We start from the raw sequence: 12,983 nt of genomic DNA, 5'->3' as shown, positions 1-12,983 counted from the left end.
TGGAAGATGGATGCAGAGAGCCTCAGGGACTGGGCTGCTCCTGAGGCAGCAGAGCGGGCAGTAGGGAGAGCATTGAAGGAGAAATGACTTCAGGTAGAAATACACCAGAAACAGAAGGTGCAGAACCAGGAATCCAGTAGAGACAAAGGTAGAGAAAACAGGGGAAGGGAGGCAAGGGGCACCCTTGAGGCTGCAGCTCTGAACACGGGCTGAACTGGCTGTGGTGGAAGTGCCCTGCCCAGCCTGCCATAGCCACGTCTGTGTCCCCACATTGCTCAGTGCCTGGCACAGGCACCAATCCTGTCAGGGACAGCACTGCTAACAGAGGGACAGAGAAGCTCCAGAGGAGTGTGCTGCTGCTTCTGCTCCCAGATTTCCTGCTGGGACCCAGGAAAGAATGGGGGAAAACTTTGGCAGCAGACACCAGATCCAGCCTTGGCCTGAGGGTGCAGCAGCAGCAGCAGGCCTGGGAAGAACATGTGGATGCTGCTGGGAGGGGAAAGAGGTTGGGACTAGCATGCCAAAGGTGGTGTTGTGTGTCCCTGGAGAAGAGGATGGAGTGCACAGCTTACCTGGGTGTTGAGCTGCTGCAGTTGTCCTGCACAAATTGAAGAGAGTTGTTCGGCCTGCTGAAGAGCAGAATGAAACTGAGACAGCTCATTGTTCAGCACCTGGTTCCTTTGTTCCAGCATTCTGAGATCCATGCTCTTTTCCTCCAGAGACAGAATCAGCCTAGATAGGAAGCATGCAACTCATTACTATATGCGATCACATTTTATAAATTCTTAAGATTTGCTCCACCTCGGAGAAAACTGCTCTGTCCGATGAGGCTCTGCAAACTGATGCTGCCTGGTGCAGGAACTTGGAACTCATGAGCTGGGTCCCTGCCCAGCTGCCCAGCAGGGTTGTGGGGACATGGGGGAGGCAGGGCTGGTGCCTGGGCCAGCAGGGAGCAGGGATGAGGCGAGAGCCGGGGAGGGCCTCTCCAACAGTCCCTGCAATGTTGGGACTCAGACCGTGGCAACCGTCAACAGTCCATGAAATGTTGGGGATTGCACCCTGGAAACAATCAACAGCTCTTGGCTATTTGGGTTTGGACCATGGAGCTGTCAACAGCTTGTGACCATTGGGGCTTGGACCTTGCAACGGCCAACAGCACTTTGATCGTGTTTGATCGCTATTGACCCTGCAAAGGCCAAGAACCTTTGGAGATTGGGGTTTGGACCCTGCAAAGGACAAGGGCCTTTAGATACTGGGGCTTGGACCCTGCAAAGTCAAACTCCATTGGACACTGAGGTTTAGAATTTGCAAATGCCAAGGCCCTTTAGGCACTGAGCGTTAAACCCTGAGAAGGCCAAGGTTGTTTGAACATAAAGGGTTAAACCCTGCGAAGGCCAAGGGCCTTTGGACACTGCACTTTGGACACTGTTTGTGCCAAGGAGCGGATGGACACGCGACGGGTGAGTGAGAAAGCCACTGCTCTCCTTGTGCCAAGCCCTGCAGGGGCCTGGGTGGGCCTGGGCTGTGCCTCAGGGAAGGCTTCCCTCTGGGAATAGCAAGGGTTTAACAGTTGCTGTTCCAGAGCTCCAGCAGCTTTGGTGCTTGCTGTGGGGACAGGCCTGGGAGGGAATGGGGGGCACCTGGCCATCCCAGAGCACAGCCACATCTCCTCCTCCATCCTTGTCCAACGGGAGGGGCCATGGGCACAAACAAGGGTCATCACCTTCCCCTCAGCCTAATTTACAGTGCAGCCTCAGCGCTTCCCAGAGGCAAACCGGGGTTTCTCTCAGACATTTCTGAGATGATCCCCAGTGGCCTAGGGGAGGCCATGGGGATAACAGGAAGATGCTCCAAGGGCTGGAGCACCTGTGCCAAGGGCAAAGGAGGCAAGAGTTGGGGTTGTCCAGGTGGGAGAAGGTTCCAGGGTGATCTTAGAGCCCCTATCAATGCATGAAGGAAGGGCCTGCAAGAGAGCTGGACAGCGACTTAAGGCAGGGGCCTGCAAGGACAGGACGAGGGAAAATGGCTTCCCACTGAGACAGGGCAGGGATGGATGGGCTATTTGCAGGGAATTCTGCCCTGTCAGGGTGCTGGGGACCTGGGGCCCTGGCATAGGATGCCCAGGGAAGCTGTGGCTGCCACTGGATCCCTGGGAGTGTTCAAGGCCAGGTTGGATGGGTCTCTGGGCAACTCCTGTTTTGGTGTCCTTAGAAATGATGAGACACATTCCAGCATGTTTGTTTGTGCTGCTGTCAAACTAGTGGGCTGAAAATATTCCCAAGGAGGGGAGGAAGAGCTCAGCTGGAATTGCTGCGCTCTGGGACAGGCTGGGAAGCACTTAGATGCGACTGGGCAGGCATGCAGTCTGAGTGTGCTCTTCCCTGTGCTCTTCCAGGGAGCTCGAGGTCTTTCTCACCAGGGACAGTCTTCCCGAGCCCCTGAGGTGAGTAAACTGTGCTGAGCTGGCTGGGATTTTGAAACTGAATGGACACTGGTTCTTGTGGGATCAGAAGAGGCATCTCAGTGGTCCTTTGGAATAGGAAGAGAATGCCTGACTAACAGCTGGATGTGGGCTTTCAGGCACTGACAGACGACAGTGACAGCATGGCCCATTCCATCGTCTGCACTGACAATCCTGGCAGCATCCTCTCAACTCTGACATCCACGGATAAACAGGATCCCTTTGCATTGCTTTGGGAAGTCTCAGGGAATTGTGGGCACTTGCAGGAACATATTGGTCAAATGGACGAGGAAACTCAAACAGTCACAAGCCGCTATCAGCAGATGGAGGATCTGATAGAAGAAATCAGAGGGTGAACATTTCCTCCTCCTCCTCCTCTTGCATTCCAGATGCAATCTGCTTCCAGGTCTGGGAGTTCAGAGGTTCCTGGGTGAAGAAATCACCTGCCCTACCTTGAGCATCGTCCTGTCAGAGTTTTTCATGCTCTACTGTGACTCCTAAGGCTGTGTGGGAGATGCACAGCCATGTTGGAATAGAAGACTCCTTCTTCTCACCATACCACTTCCCTGAATTCTGTTCTTTGCGTGCCTCTGCCCAGCCACGGCTTCTCACTGAAGGAAGGCAAAATCCTGCCTTCCTTTCCCTTTGCCTCTGGAGGATTTCCTTGGTAGGGAAAGAGCAAGGTCTTCCTTAGCCCACTGCCCCCTGCTCCAGCCTGGAGTGCTGGAAATGGGATTGGTGACTCTTGAGGCCTCTTTGTTCTTCTGACTGAGCCTTGTCTCTGCAGTTGCTGCAAAAATGTTGAGAAGTCCAGGGAAAAGCTGCAGCAATGCATGGGAATCCCAGAGCCAGGAGCCTTGTGGCTGCATCAAAGGAACACCGAGCAGCAGAAGGAAACGTCACCCCAGGTGGAAAAGGACCAGTAGCAGGACAGGACGGAGGTTGGTTTTGGAAATGAGACTGGTTTTCCCTTGAAAACTTGTCTTGGCCCTTCTTGTACAGTGGAGGCTGCACTGGAGGGAGAAGACCCCTCATTGCAGAGCGAGCTGGAAGTCAAGAGGCAGACACTGGAGGAATTGCAGCTTCAGAGGGATCTGCTGGAGCAAAAGAGGGATGATGTCACCATGGCTCTGGACACCTCATTGCTAGGCAGCACCTGTGGGAGTGGGAGTTGTGCCAGCCAGATCAGCCCAGATGCTGTTTCTGGCAGAAGAAGACAGGGACACTGCTGTGGACAGCTGCCTCAAAATGGCATACGCATTTTTTAGCCAGGGATATGGGTGTTTGTCAGCAATGTGTTGCATGCTTCTGCAAAATTTGTTGCTTTGGGCAGCCACAGAGCCTCTAAAACAGGGAATGGAGCTGGGGAAAGGTCTGGAGCACAGGTTTGACAAGGAGCAGCTGAGGGAGCTGGTGGGGCTCAGCCTGGAGAAAAGGAGGCTCAGGGGGCACCTTCTTGCTCTCTACAGCTTCCTGTGACAGGAAGGTGCAGCAGCTGAGGGTTGGGCTCTGCTCCCAGGGAGCAAGGGACAGGACACGAGGAAACGGCTCCAAGCTGTGCCAGGAGAGGTTTGGATTGGGCGTTACAGGATAGCTGCAAGAGAAGGGTTTGTTTCTGATGGTCCCTCTCAGACAGTCTCCGTTCTGGGGTATGTGGTAGGTTTAGCAAATACACAGCAGAGATTTTGCTTTTGAAGAAAAGAGCTCAAAAACACGGTTTGGTCATCTGGCTTGACTAGCAGCAAGGGCCATTAGACACCTTCTTTGTGTAAGACAAGTCAGTGGTATTGTTGGTGTGAATTGCTGCACCAAGACATCTGCATTGGCCACATCAGCCAGACTTCCATCAGTCACTAAATGTCTGCTCACCACAAGAGCCATTTCCCTGCCAAGCATCCCCTCGTTGCAGAGAGCTGCTCTGAACATGTGGAGAGGTGACACTTTGATGGGGGTTTTGTTCTAGAAGAGGAAGTCCTGTGTATTTTCCCTTCCTTCAGGGAGCAAAATTGCTTTCCCCAACCTTCCTGAAAATATCCAGGGCTTCAAAAGATCCTGATAGAAATTTTGTTTGCCAAGTGTCATTTGAGGAAGATGCAGTGTTTTTGGGTGACAACATGGAGTTTGGAGTAGGGATGTTTGTTGGCAAGGAGCTGTCAAGTCCCAGGCAAGGCAGCAGGGCCTGACACAGCAGCTCCAAGGTAACAGTGGCAGAGGCTTTTGCAGCCCAGGGTATCAGAGCTGCATAGGGCAGTGCTGTGAACCTTGGAGGCCAGAGCACAGGTGCTCCTTGTCCTCTGGCTGCCTGCGAGGTGGCACTGGCTGGCTCTGCACAGGGCTCCTGAGGAAGGGCTCAAGCTGTACCTTGTCCTGTTTCCAGGTTTCCCAGGAGCAAGAGTCATCGAGCAGGGCTCTGGAGCAGCTGCGCCAGCAATCCTCTGGCCAAGGGCACGCACTGGCCCAGGTGTGCAGAGAGAAGGAGCTGCTGGGCCAGGAGAAGGCTGCCCTTAAGGGAGGAATGGATAACATGGAATGGCACCGACAAGAGCTTTGCAAGCAGCTGGCAGAGACCAGGTAATGGCAGGGAGCAGAGCCTTTCAGATGTTTTTACATTCCATGGAAAGAAAATGGAAATGTCTCCAAAAAAAGAGAAATATGCCACAATGTGAAGGTTATTTTTCTGACATCTAAAGCCAATAAAGCTCTCATGAGCCTTGGGCTCCTGTTTGTGCTGCCAAGCACATTCCTGTGGGAAGTCAAAAGCAAGCCACCTAGTCCTGAATTGAGTAGTAGTTAAAGCATGCAGAGGTTGAGTGAAACCTCAAGTTTCTCTTGCGTTTGGTTCCTTTTTGTGAGCATCCCTGGTTCACTGAACATCCCTCATTCCTTACCAAGTACCTTCACAAGATCCTGATCTTCAGAACTGAAGCTGCATCTTCAGCATTCCAGGCTCTTACCTGGGGACATTGGGAGTGTTTTGTTCTAGAAGGGGAAGTCCTGTATGTTTTCCCTTGTTGCTTGCTGCCATTGTGGGTGAAGCCAGAGGCTCCTGCTGAAAGTCTTGAGGCTTTCTGCTTCCAAGCCCGCTCTTGAGAAGTGTGGGCCAGGTGCTAGAGGTGGTTAGAAAGCAGCAGGGAAAACCCTTTGGAATCCTCAACGACCTCTGGGGATTCTTGCTAATTGTTGATGGGCATCCACCTGCCAAACCCACCGAGGTCCCTTTGCATGGTCCCTCTCACTCTGTAAAGAAGTACAAGCCAATTGGGCTACTGCCTGTTTAGCCAACAATACTAAAATAAAGGTGGCAAGCCTACTCCTTGACCTTGCAAGAGTTTAAACAGCAGTCTCTGCATTCAGGTAGTTTTTGTTCAGACAAAAGGGTGTTGGTATTTTTTACAAGTGCTGCCATGACCATGAGATTTTACTGCATCATGCCAAGTAGTTCTGAAGTCTCTTAAATACATGGTGTCTGGAAAATGATGTAACTTTATGTCCATTTTCAAGAGCATTAAAAAGTCAGGAGTCAGCCAGAGCAAGAGTCTGTTCTGTCCCCCTGCAGAGCAGCTTGCAAGTGCTGATGACAGAAGGGCTGTGAGCAGAGGCTGAGACTTTGCTCGTCAGCCCATCCTGTCCGGGCACAGCTCCCCAGTGTCATAGGTCAGGAACAGCAAGTGAAGCTTTGGCTGTTGAGGTCAAGTTGGGCTGGGCTGTGTGTGCTGTGCCAGGCCATAAGGAAGGCCAGGGCACTCCCTCAGAGGGCCCTGCTTTGCTATGGAAATGGCACAAAAGTGCCTTCTCTGGAAGAGTTTCCATGTGATCCATTTTCCATACTGATGTGTGGGGATCTTGAGCCTCGTTGTCCTGGAATAACCAGCTGTGGGTGTCAGGAGCAAGCAGCTCATGTCTCTCTGTATTTGCAATTTGTAGGTCAGCAAAAGGAGAGCCTGGAATCCAGCCTGTCTGCTGCTCAGCAGCAGATATCTCAGCTGGAGATGAGCAGGAACCATGTGGAGGCTCAAGTGCTCAGAGTCACACAGGCCAAGGCAGTGGTAGAAGGTGAGGACCTCGTGTGCTTTGTTTGTGGTGCCGCCCCTGCCGAGAAAAGCTAAGCACCCTGTAAAGCCACCTCTGTCCACAGGGCTTCTGAGGAGTGGTGGGGCTGGGGGCACTGAAAGGGCCTGAGGTCAGTAAAGTCAGTAAAGACTGACTCCTGCTGTTGGTGATGTTTGCAGGACAAGTGAAATTCCTGCAACAAGAGCTGGAAGCAGAGGGAGCTGTCAGGACATTGTTTCTGGAGTGCAGAAACCTCCCCTCCTCAGGCAAGTGAACGTGAAAGGCACCGTGCTGAGATGCTGGAACAATGGCAAGAAGAGAAGGCAAAGAGAGAGCGGGAACACGAGAAGGTGCTGCTTGAGCTGAGGCAGAAATTTGCCACCCTGCAGGCCCAACAAGATGAACAAATTAGATTTGAAAAAGCCAAGCGACAGGTAATGGTTCTGAAGGGAGAACTGGTGTGATTTTTTGCAAGGCTGGAGCTGTGGAGATAGCAGGCTATGGGGGCTGTGTGGAGCATGTCCTCCATGTCCTCTCCATTGAATTTGGGCAGGTGAAAGGTGATCGGGTCTGTCTTTGGGACCAGGAATGAGCCCTCTCACAGGAAGCCAGGCAGAAACATCAGCTTTAAGTTGAGATTTTTGTGCTGCTCTTGTGTTCTGTTTTTCTAAGACATACCTCAGAGTTTCTTCACTGTTCTCTTACCACTCCCCTTCTGGTGTGTGCTGGTAGGTGTTCAGTGCCAAAGTGAGATTGTAGGACTTTTGTGGGCACAGGGAGTGTGAAGCAGAAATGCTGACAAGGATGAGAAAAATCTATTTAACGACTCATCTGGAGTATTTCTGAAGAGGAACCCAGAGATGTCTTCTTGGCTGTGTTTTAAGTCACTTCCTGGGCAGCTGTGGCTCCCCGGGGCAGACAGTGGCCCAGGGGAGCAGCAGCCAAGTGCTCTGAGGGCGCGTGAGCCCATCCGTCTTTGCCTCTTGCCACACAGATGTTGCAGGCAAGTGTGAAACCCTCTGCTCTTTGCTTCTGTGCAGGTGCTGCAGGAAGAGCAGAATGAGAAGAGGGCTTTAACAGAGACACTGCTCCAAACTCGGGGACAGCTCAGCCAAGCGTGCCAGCAGGTCCAGCAGCTCAGGCAGGCGGTGAAAGAGCAGCAAGAGAAGGGACAGGTAAGTCTGAGTAGGCAGGGAATGGAGTGCAGGGCAGGGACAGGGGCACAAAAGGCAGCTCCTGGGAGTGAGGGGCAAGGGCTGCCTCAGGCTGTGGGAGCACAGAGCCTGGTAAGCTCCAGAGCTCAGGCCCAGGAAGGAGGGCTTGCAGTGCAAGCAGAGCTGGGTTGAGAAGCCACAAGAAGTGGCTGAAGGAATGGGGTTTGGAGACAGCAAGTGCAAAAATCTGAGCCTGAGGGCAGGTCCCAGGAAGTCACTCTGCATTTTGTAGCCAGACCATCAAGGCAAAGCTGCAAGCTGAGCTGCAGGAAGCTCACAATGAAATGCTGGCAGTGCAGAGGAGGCACAAGGAAGAACTTCAGGGCATCAGAGAGAGGAGATGAATGTCCTCCTTGAGCAGAGGGATGCTCTACAAAAGCAAGTGAGTGAAACAGCAGTGGCCCTGCAGTCAGCCAGGGAGGACTCTGTGGCCTTCTTGCTTTTCCATGGCAGAGCAGCAGCTGATGGAGTGATCCCTGGGGCTGCCTCATGCTGTGGGGGCTCCATGGCAGCTGCTCTGAAGGACACTCAGTGCTCTGCTGAATCTCAGCTGCTGTCCCCTGGACAGCTGGGCCAGTCCTCTGGGCTGTTGGCCAGCAACCATCAGCATGGACTCCTGCTGGCCTCTTCTTGCTAGCCTTGGTTTGGGAGGTGCTTTTTCAGGTGGGCCACTTAGAGATTTAACCTTAAGTTGTCCATCTCTATTGGGAATCTGCCAGTCCCAGGACAGGGAGAAAGGGAAAGTTTTCCTTTCTCATTCCTAAGTGCCTCTGCTGTGGCTGACAGTGGCAGGCTGTGGCTGTCGCCTCTGACTGCTTTGTTCTGTTTGACTGGAGGTGGAAGAGTTGACATCTCAGCTGGCAGCCTCCCGAGAGTTCCTGGAAAGCAGAGTCCAGAGAGCCCAGCAAGATGTGAGCGAGGCCCAGGCACAGTCAAGGCAGAAGCAATTGGAGGCTGAACACATCCAGAAGAGGCTGGAGGAGGCAGAACATCAGAAGAAGGAGCTCCAAGTGAAGCTGCAGAAACTGGAGAGGGAATGGAGTGAATGCAAAGAAGTGGCACTGGAAAATTTTGAATTGCAGGCTTCCGTGAATGTCCTAGAGAGGGAAAGAGACAGGTAAATGAAAGCCTGTGGGACTCTGCAATGTGGTGAATGCATTCCCTCTTTGCCATCTTTGCACCTACCTGGGGCTCTGGCAGCATTTCCTAAGTGGCAGATTCTGAACTCTCCATGAAGACACATCTCATTATCTGTATGTTGTGTTCATTCTCTAATATTTTAAGCCTTCACTTGGAGTTTTTCTGAAGACAAAGGCTTTTGGGGTAGCTCTTTCCCTCTAGGGAGTGTTGTGCTGTTAGGTTAGGTTAGGTTAGGTTAGGTTAGGTTAGGTTAGGTTAGGTTAGGTGGGTGTGTTAACAGTGCTGGAGCTGCAGTGTAAGGAGCTGGATACATCCATCAGCTCCACCTTGGCTGCTGTAACTTGAAGCCTTTGGGATCTGATCAGCCTGGCATCTGATGCCTTTGCTGGGCAGAACCTTCTTAAGGCCCTGAGTGCTGATCAAGCCCAGATTGCCCTGGGAGGCACCCAAGAAACAAGAATGTTTCTTGAAAGAAATTGGCCAGGAGACAAGACTCCTGTTTGATGCCTTTAATTAGGATTCAGCTCTTGGGGTGGGGGGCCCGAGGGCTTGTTTGCACCATGGCCGTTCCCACGCTGGCAGCTCCAAGGAGGAGGCACAATTCAGCTTTGCAGCACACACTGCAGAGCTGGGGCTTCCATCCTCATGAGAGTAGCCAGAAGGCCTGTTGTTCTGGCTCGTTGTCTAGGGGTGTCAGTCCTTTCCAGTCCTCTTAGGTCATGGTGATGCAGGAAGATGGTTTCTAAGCAGGCTTAGGTGATGCAGGGAGATGATCTCAGCTTGCTAGAATATGTTTCCTTGTCCTTTTATTCCTCTGTTAGCTCATTGTTTTGGTGTCTTGCATGCCTTAGTTTGCGTATTACTTGGTTGCACAGCTTCCTGGGAGTTTCTTTGTTCTAGTGTGGCACAGCAACCATGGGAGTTGTCTCCTTCTGTGGCATACCTTTCTAATGGGTTGCTTTTGTTAGTTTAATTTAGCCCCCATGGGAGCAGCTCTGTTACAGTAGTAGCAGGGAAGGAAGGGAAAGGTACAGGAATATCTCATAAGAACCTTTAAAACACTTCAGAAGCTGGTACGTAATTAACATTACTAATAACCATCGGAGTAAACAAGGGGTACAAGGTTTACAAATGGGATAAGAACATTAACTGTATGTAACTAAACACAGTATTTTAACTGGGGTGGATTTCTTGAGAGATTTTATTCATGATATCTCCGGTGCATTGCTCCTGATAAAATGCCCCCCCCCCCCCCGCCCCGGTGCCTGGAGGGGCTCAAGCAGGGTCCCTGCCACCCTCCACACTCACAGGTGTTACTGACTGTGCAAAGAATGCAAGAAACCAGAGCAAGGTTAGGGGGGCTCCTCCAGCTGATCAAGTCAAGCCAGTCTTCAGTGCCACAGGATTCTTCTTCCAAGAAGAAGACAAAGGAAAGGCAGAGCACTCTTGCTTGCCTGGAGGTTTCTGCATCTTCCATCAGCTTGAGCTCCAAGCCTCTGTTGCCACTTCTGCCTTGGGCCTTTGTTCCTCCAGCTGAAAGTAGGATGGGTGCTGGTAAATCTCAGGGAACTTCCCAGACGTCCCCTGGCTGTAGGGTGCTGCTCCTCCCACCTGGACATACAAGATGGGGGAAGGAAACGTCTCTTCCATGTTGACCAAACCTCTTCCCCTTGGAGCCTGGTTAGTCAGAAGAAAATTCTTCCTCTTCCCTAATGTCTTCATTGCAGGACTTTGTTAGGTTTGTATTCACTTTCCCAGCTCAAATAGAAGGTAGGCCATGAAGGCAGGAACTCCCTGTTCTTTCAGGAACAAAAGCAGAGTGGGCACATGCTGGGCTGTGACTGCAGGGGGAACAAACAGCCAAGTTGTTTAGACATTCCTCATTGGACAGAGCAGTTTTCTCTGAGGTGGTGCAAGTCCTAGGAGTTTATAAAATGTGATACCATTAGTAATGAGTTGCATGCTTCCCTTCTAGGCTGATTCTGTCTCTGGAGGAAAAGAGCATGGATCTCAGAATGCTGGAACAAAGGAACCAGGTGCTGAACAATGAGCTGTCTCAGTTTCATTCTGCTCTTCAGCAGGCCGAACAACTCTCTTCAATTTGTGCAGGACAACTGCAGCAGCTCAACACCCAGGTAAGCTGGGCACTCCATCCTCTTCTCCAGGGACACACAACACCACCTTTGGCATGCTAGTCCCAACCTCTTTCCCCTCCCAGCAGCATCCACATGTTCTTCCCAGGCCTGCTGCTGCTGCTGCACCCTCAGGCCAAGGCTGGATCTGGTGTCTGCTGCCAAAGTTTTCCCCCATTCTTTCCTGGGTCCCAGCAGGAAATCTGGGAGCAGAAGCAGCAGCACACTCCTCTGGAGCTTCTCTGTCCCTCTGTTAGCAGTGCTGTCCCTGACAGGATTGGTGCCTGTGCCAGGCACTGAGCAATGTGGGGACACAGACGTGGCTATGGCAGGCTGGGCAGGGCACTTCCACCACAGCCAGTTCAGCCCGTGTTCAGAGCTGCAGCCTCAAGGGTGCCCCTTGCCTCCCTTCCCCTGTTTTCTCTACCTTTGTCTCTACTGGATTCCTGGTTCTGCACCTTCTGTTTCTGGTGTATTTCTGCCTGAAGTCTTTTCTCCTTCAATGCTCTCCCTACTGCCCGCTCTGCTGCCTCAGGAGCAGCCCAGTCCCTGAGGCTCTCTGCATCCATCTTCCAGATCCAGGCCCTGCAGGATGCAGTGACAGAGAAGGCAGCTCAGCAGGACACTCGAGAGAAGGAGCTGCTGCAGGAGCTGGAAAAGTCCCGAGCAGGAGAACAGAGCTTGAGGGACGCTGTGCATGTGCTGCAGGTTGAGATGTCTGAGCTGCGTCTGAGGCTCCAGAGCTCTGAGGAAAGAGCAGAGGCCATGGCCACACACTGTGAGGCCATGGAGATGGAGCTGAGGATGGCTCAGGCTGACAACAACCAAATCAAGGCCTGCAATCAGGAGCTGCAGACACTGTTGGAGGAAACTCAGCAAGGTACAACTTCTCTCCCATCCATTGCCCCATCCTGTTCCACCAGCGGGGATCTCTGATCCCATGCAGAGGTAAAGGCCTTTGCCCAGAGATGGCAGACAGGAAAAACAACCAGCACGAGACTTATCCATCCAGGCGCCAGTCAAAGTTTATCTCAAGGATGATGCTGTGGCTGGCGGTGCCAACTGGCTCTGCTGTGGCTGATCCCATACACAGCTGGTGCCTTTCAGGTGCTGTGTCTGTGCTAAGCAGCTGAAGCTGGATGCCTCAGCTCAATTCCCCCAAATTTCAGGCCCTGTCAAAGCCTCCAGGCTATTGGCCTCTCTGGAGCAGGGCTGCACAGGCATCCCAGCTGCTTTGTCTCTCTTGGATTGCTCACTCAGCACAAGGCCAAGAGCAAACACACTTTGCTATTCCTCTGAACCTTGCCCCTGCCATTCCTGCTTTTTTCTCTGCCTGGAAATTTCCTTCATTTCTCTCACTTTTGGAAGCTCTTGTGGGCTTAAGGCCTGGCAAACCACAGCAGGCAGAGAAGACAGTGCTGTTGTCTCTGCAGGGTGCCCATCAGTTTACTTTGCTTTGCTTTCTCCCTTCTCTTTCCCCTTCCCTCCTGCAGCAATATGGAGGGCAGAACAGCAGAAGACCTCTCTAGAAACTGCCTTGAAGGAAGAGGCTGTGACTGTTCGTCAGAGGTGGCATCACTGCAGAGGAAACTGGAGAGTCAGGAGAAGGAAAGGCAGGATGTGCTGGTGAGAATGGCAGATGCCACAAAGGGCCATTTCCTAGCTATGTTTGCACCTTGTGTTACCAGTTCTAAGGAGCACCTTTTTCCAGTTTAACTTTCCTAATTGCATTCTTCTGAACAAGGAGGAAATGATGTTGTAGTCATGCCAAAGCCAGTTAGCACTGAGGCTGCTGATTTTCCTCCATGCTGGAGTTCTGTGCCCTGGAAGCTTTAGTTCTCCATGTCCACACTGTCTCCATTGACATTGCATGGTTTGGGCAATTTCTGGTGTCCAAATCCATGTTCAGATTTCTAAATATCTGGAGCTGGCAGGAGGGATGAGAAGACCTAGGTTGCTGTTAATTGAAAGGTGTTTGGCCTTGGC

The 12,983-nt window shown here is 52.1% G+C and overlaps 1 protein-coding gene across 1 annotated transcript in view; it reads right to left on the bottom strand.

Moving 5' to 3' along the window:
- Positions 1-10,740: 10,740 nt before the first annotated feature.
- Positions 10,741-12,983, bottom strand: part of LOC147650267 (maestro heat-like repeat-containing protein family member 7) — a 285,583-nt gene continuing 283,340 nt past the window's right edge. The window contains exons 13-14 of the mRNA XM_086853489.1: positions 11,425-11,582; positions 10,741-10,853 (exon numbers count right to left, since the gene is read on the bottom strand). Coding sequence (XP_086709615.1) covers positions 10,837-10,853; positions 11,425-11,582 — 175 coding nt within the window. The 3' untranslated portion in view covers positions 10,741-10,836. The remainder of the gene's footprint in view (positions 10,854-11,424; positions 11,583-12,983) is intronic.

Source organism: Cyanistes caeruleus, chromosome 16 (assembly GCF_971803275.1).
Source record: "Cyanistes caeruleus chromosome 16, bCyaCae1.hap1.1, whole genome shotgun sequence".
Taxonomy (NCBI): Eukaryota; Metazoa; Chordata; class Aves; order Passeriformes; family Paridae; genus Cyanistes; species Cyanistes caeruleus.
The sequence above is the reverse complement of the archived record's forward strand: the minus strand, read 5'-3'. Positions and strand labels throughout refer to the sequence as shown.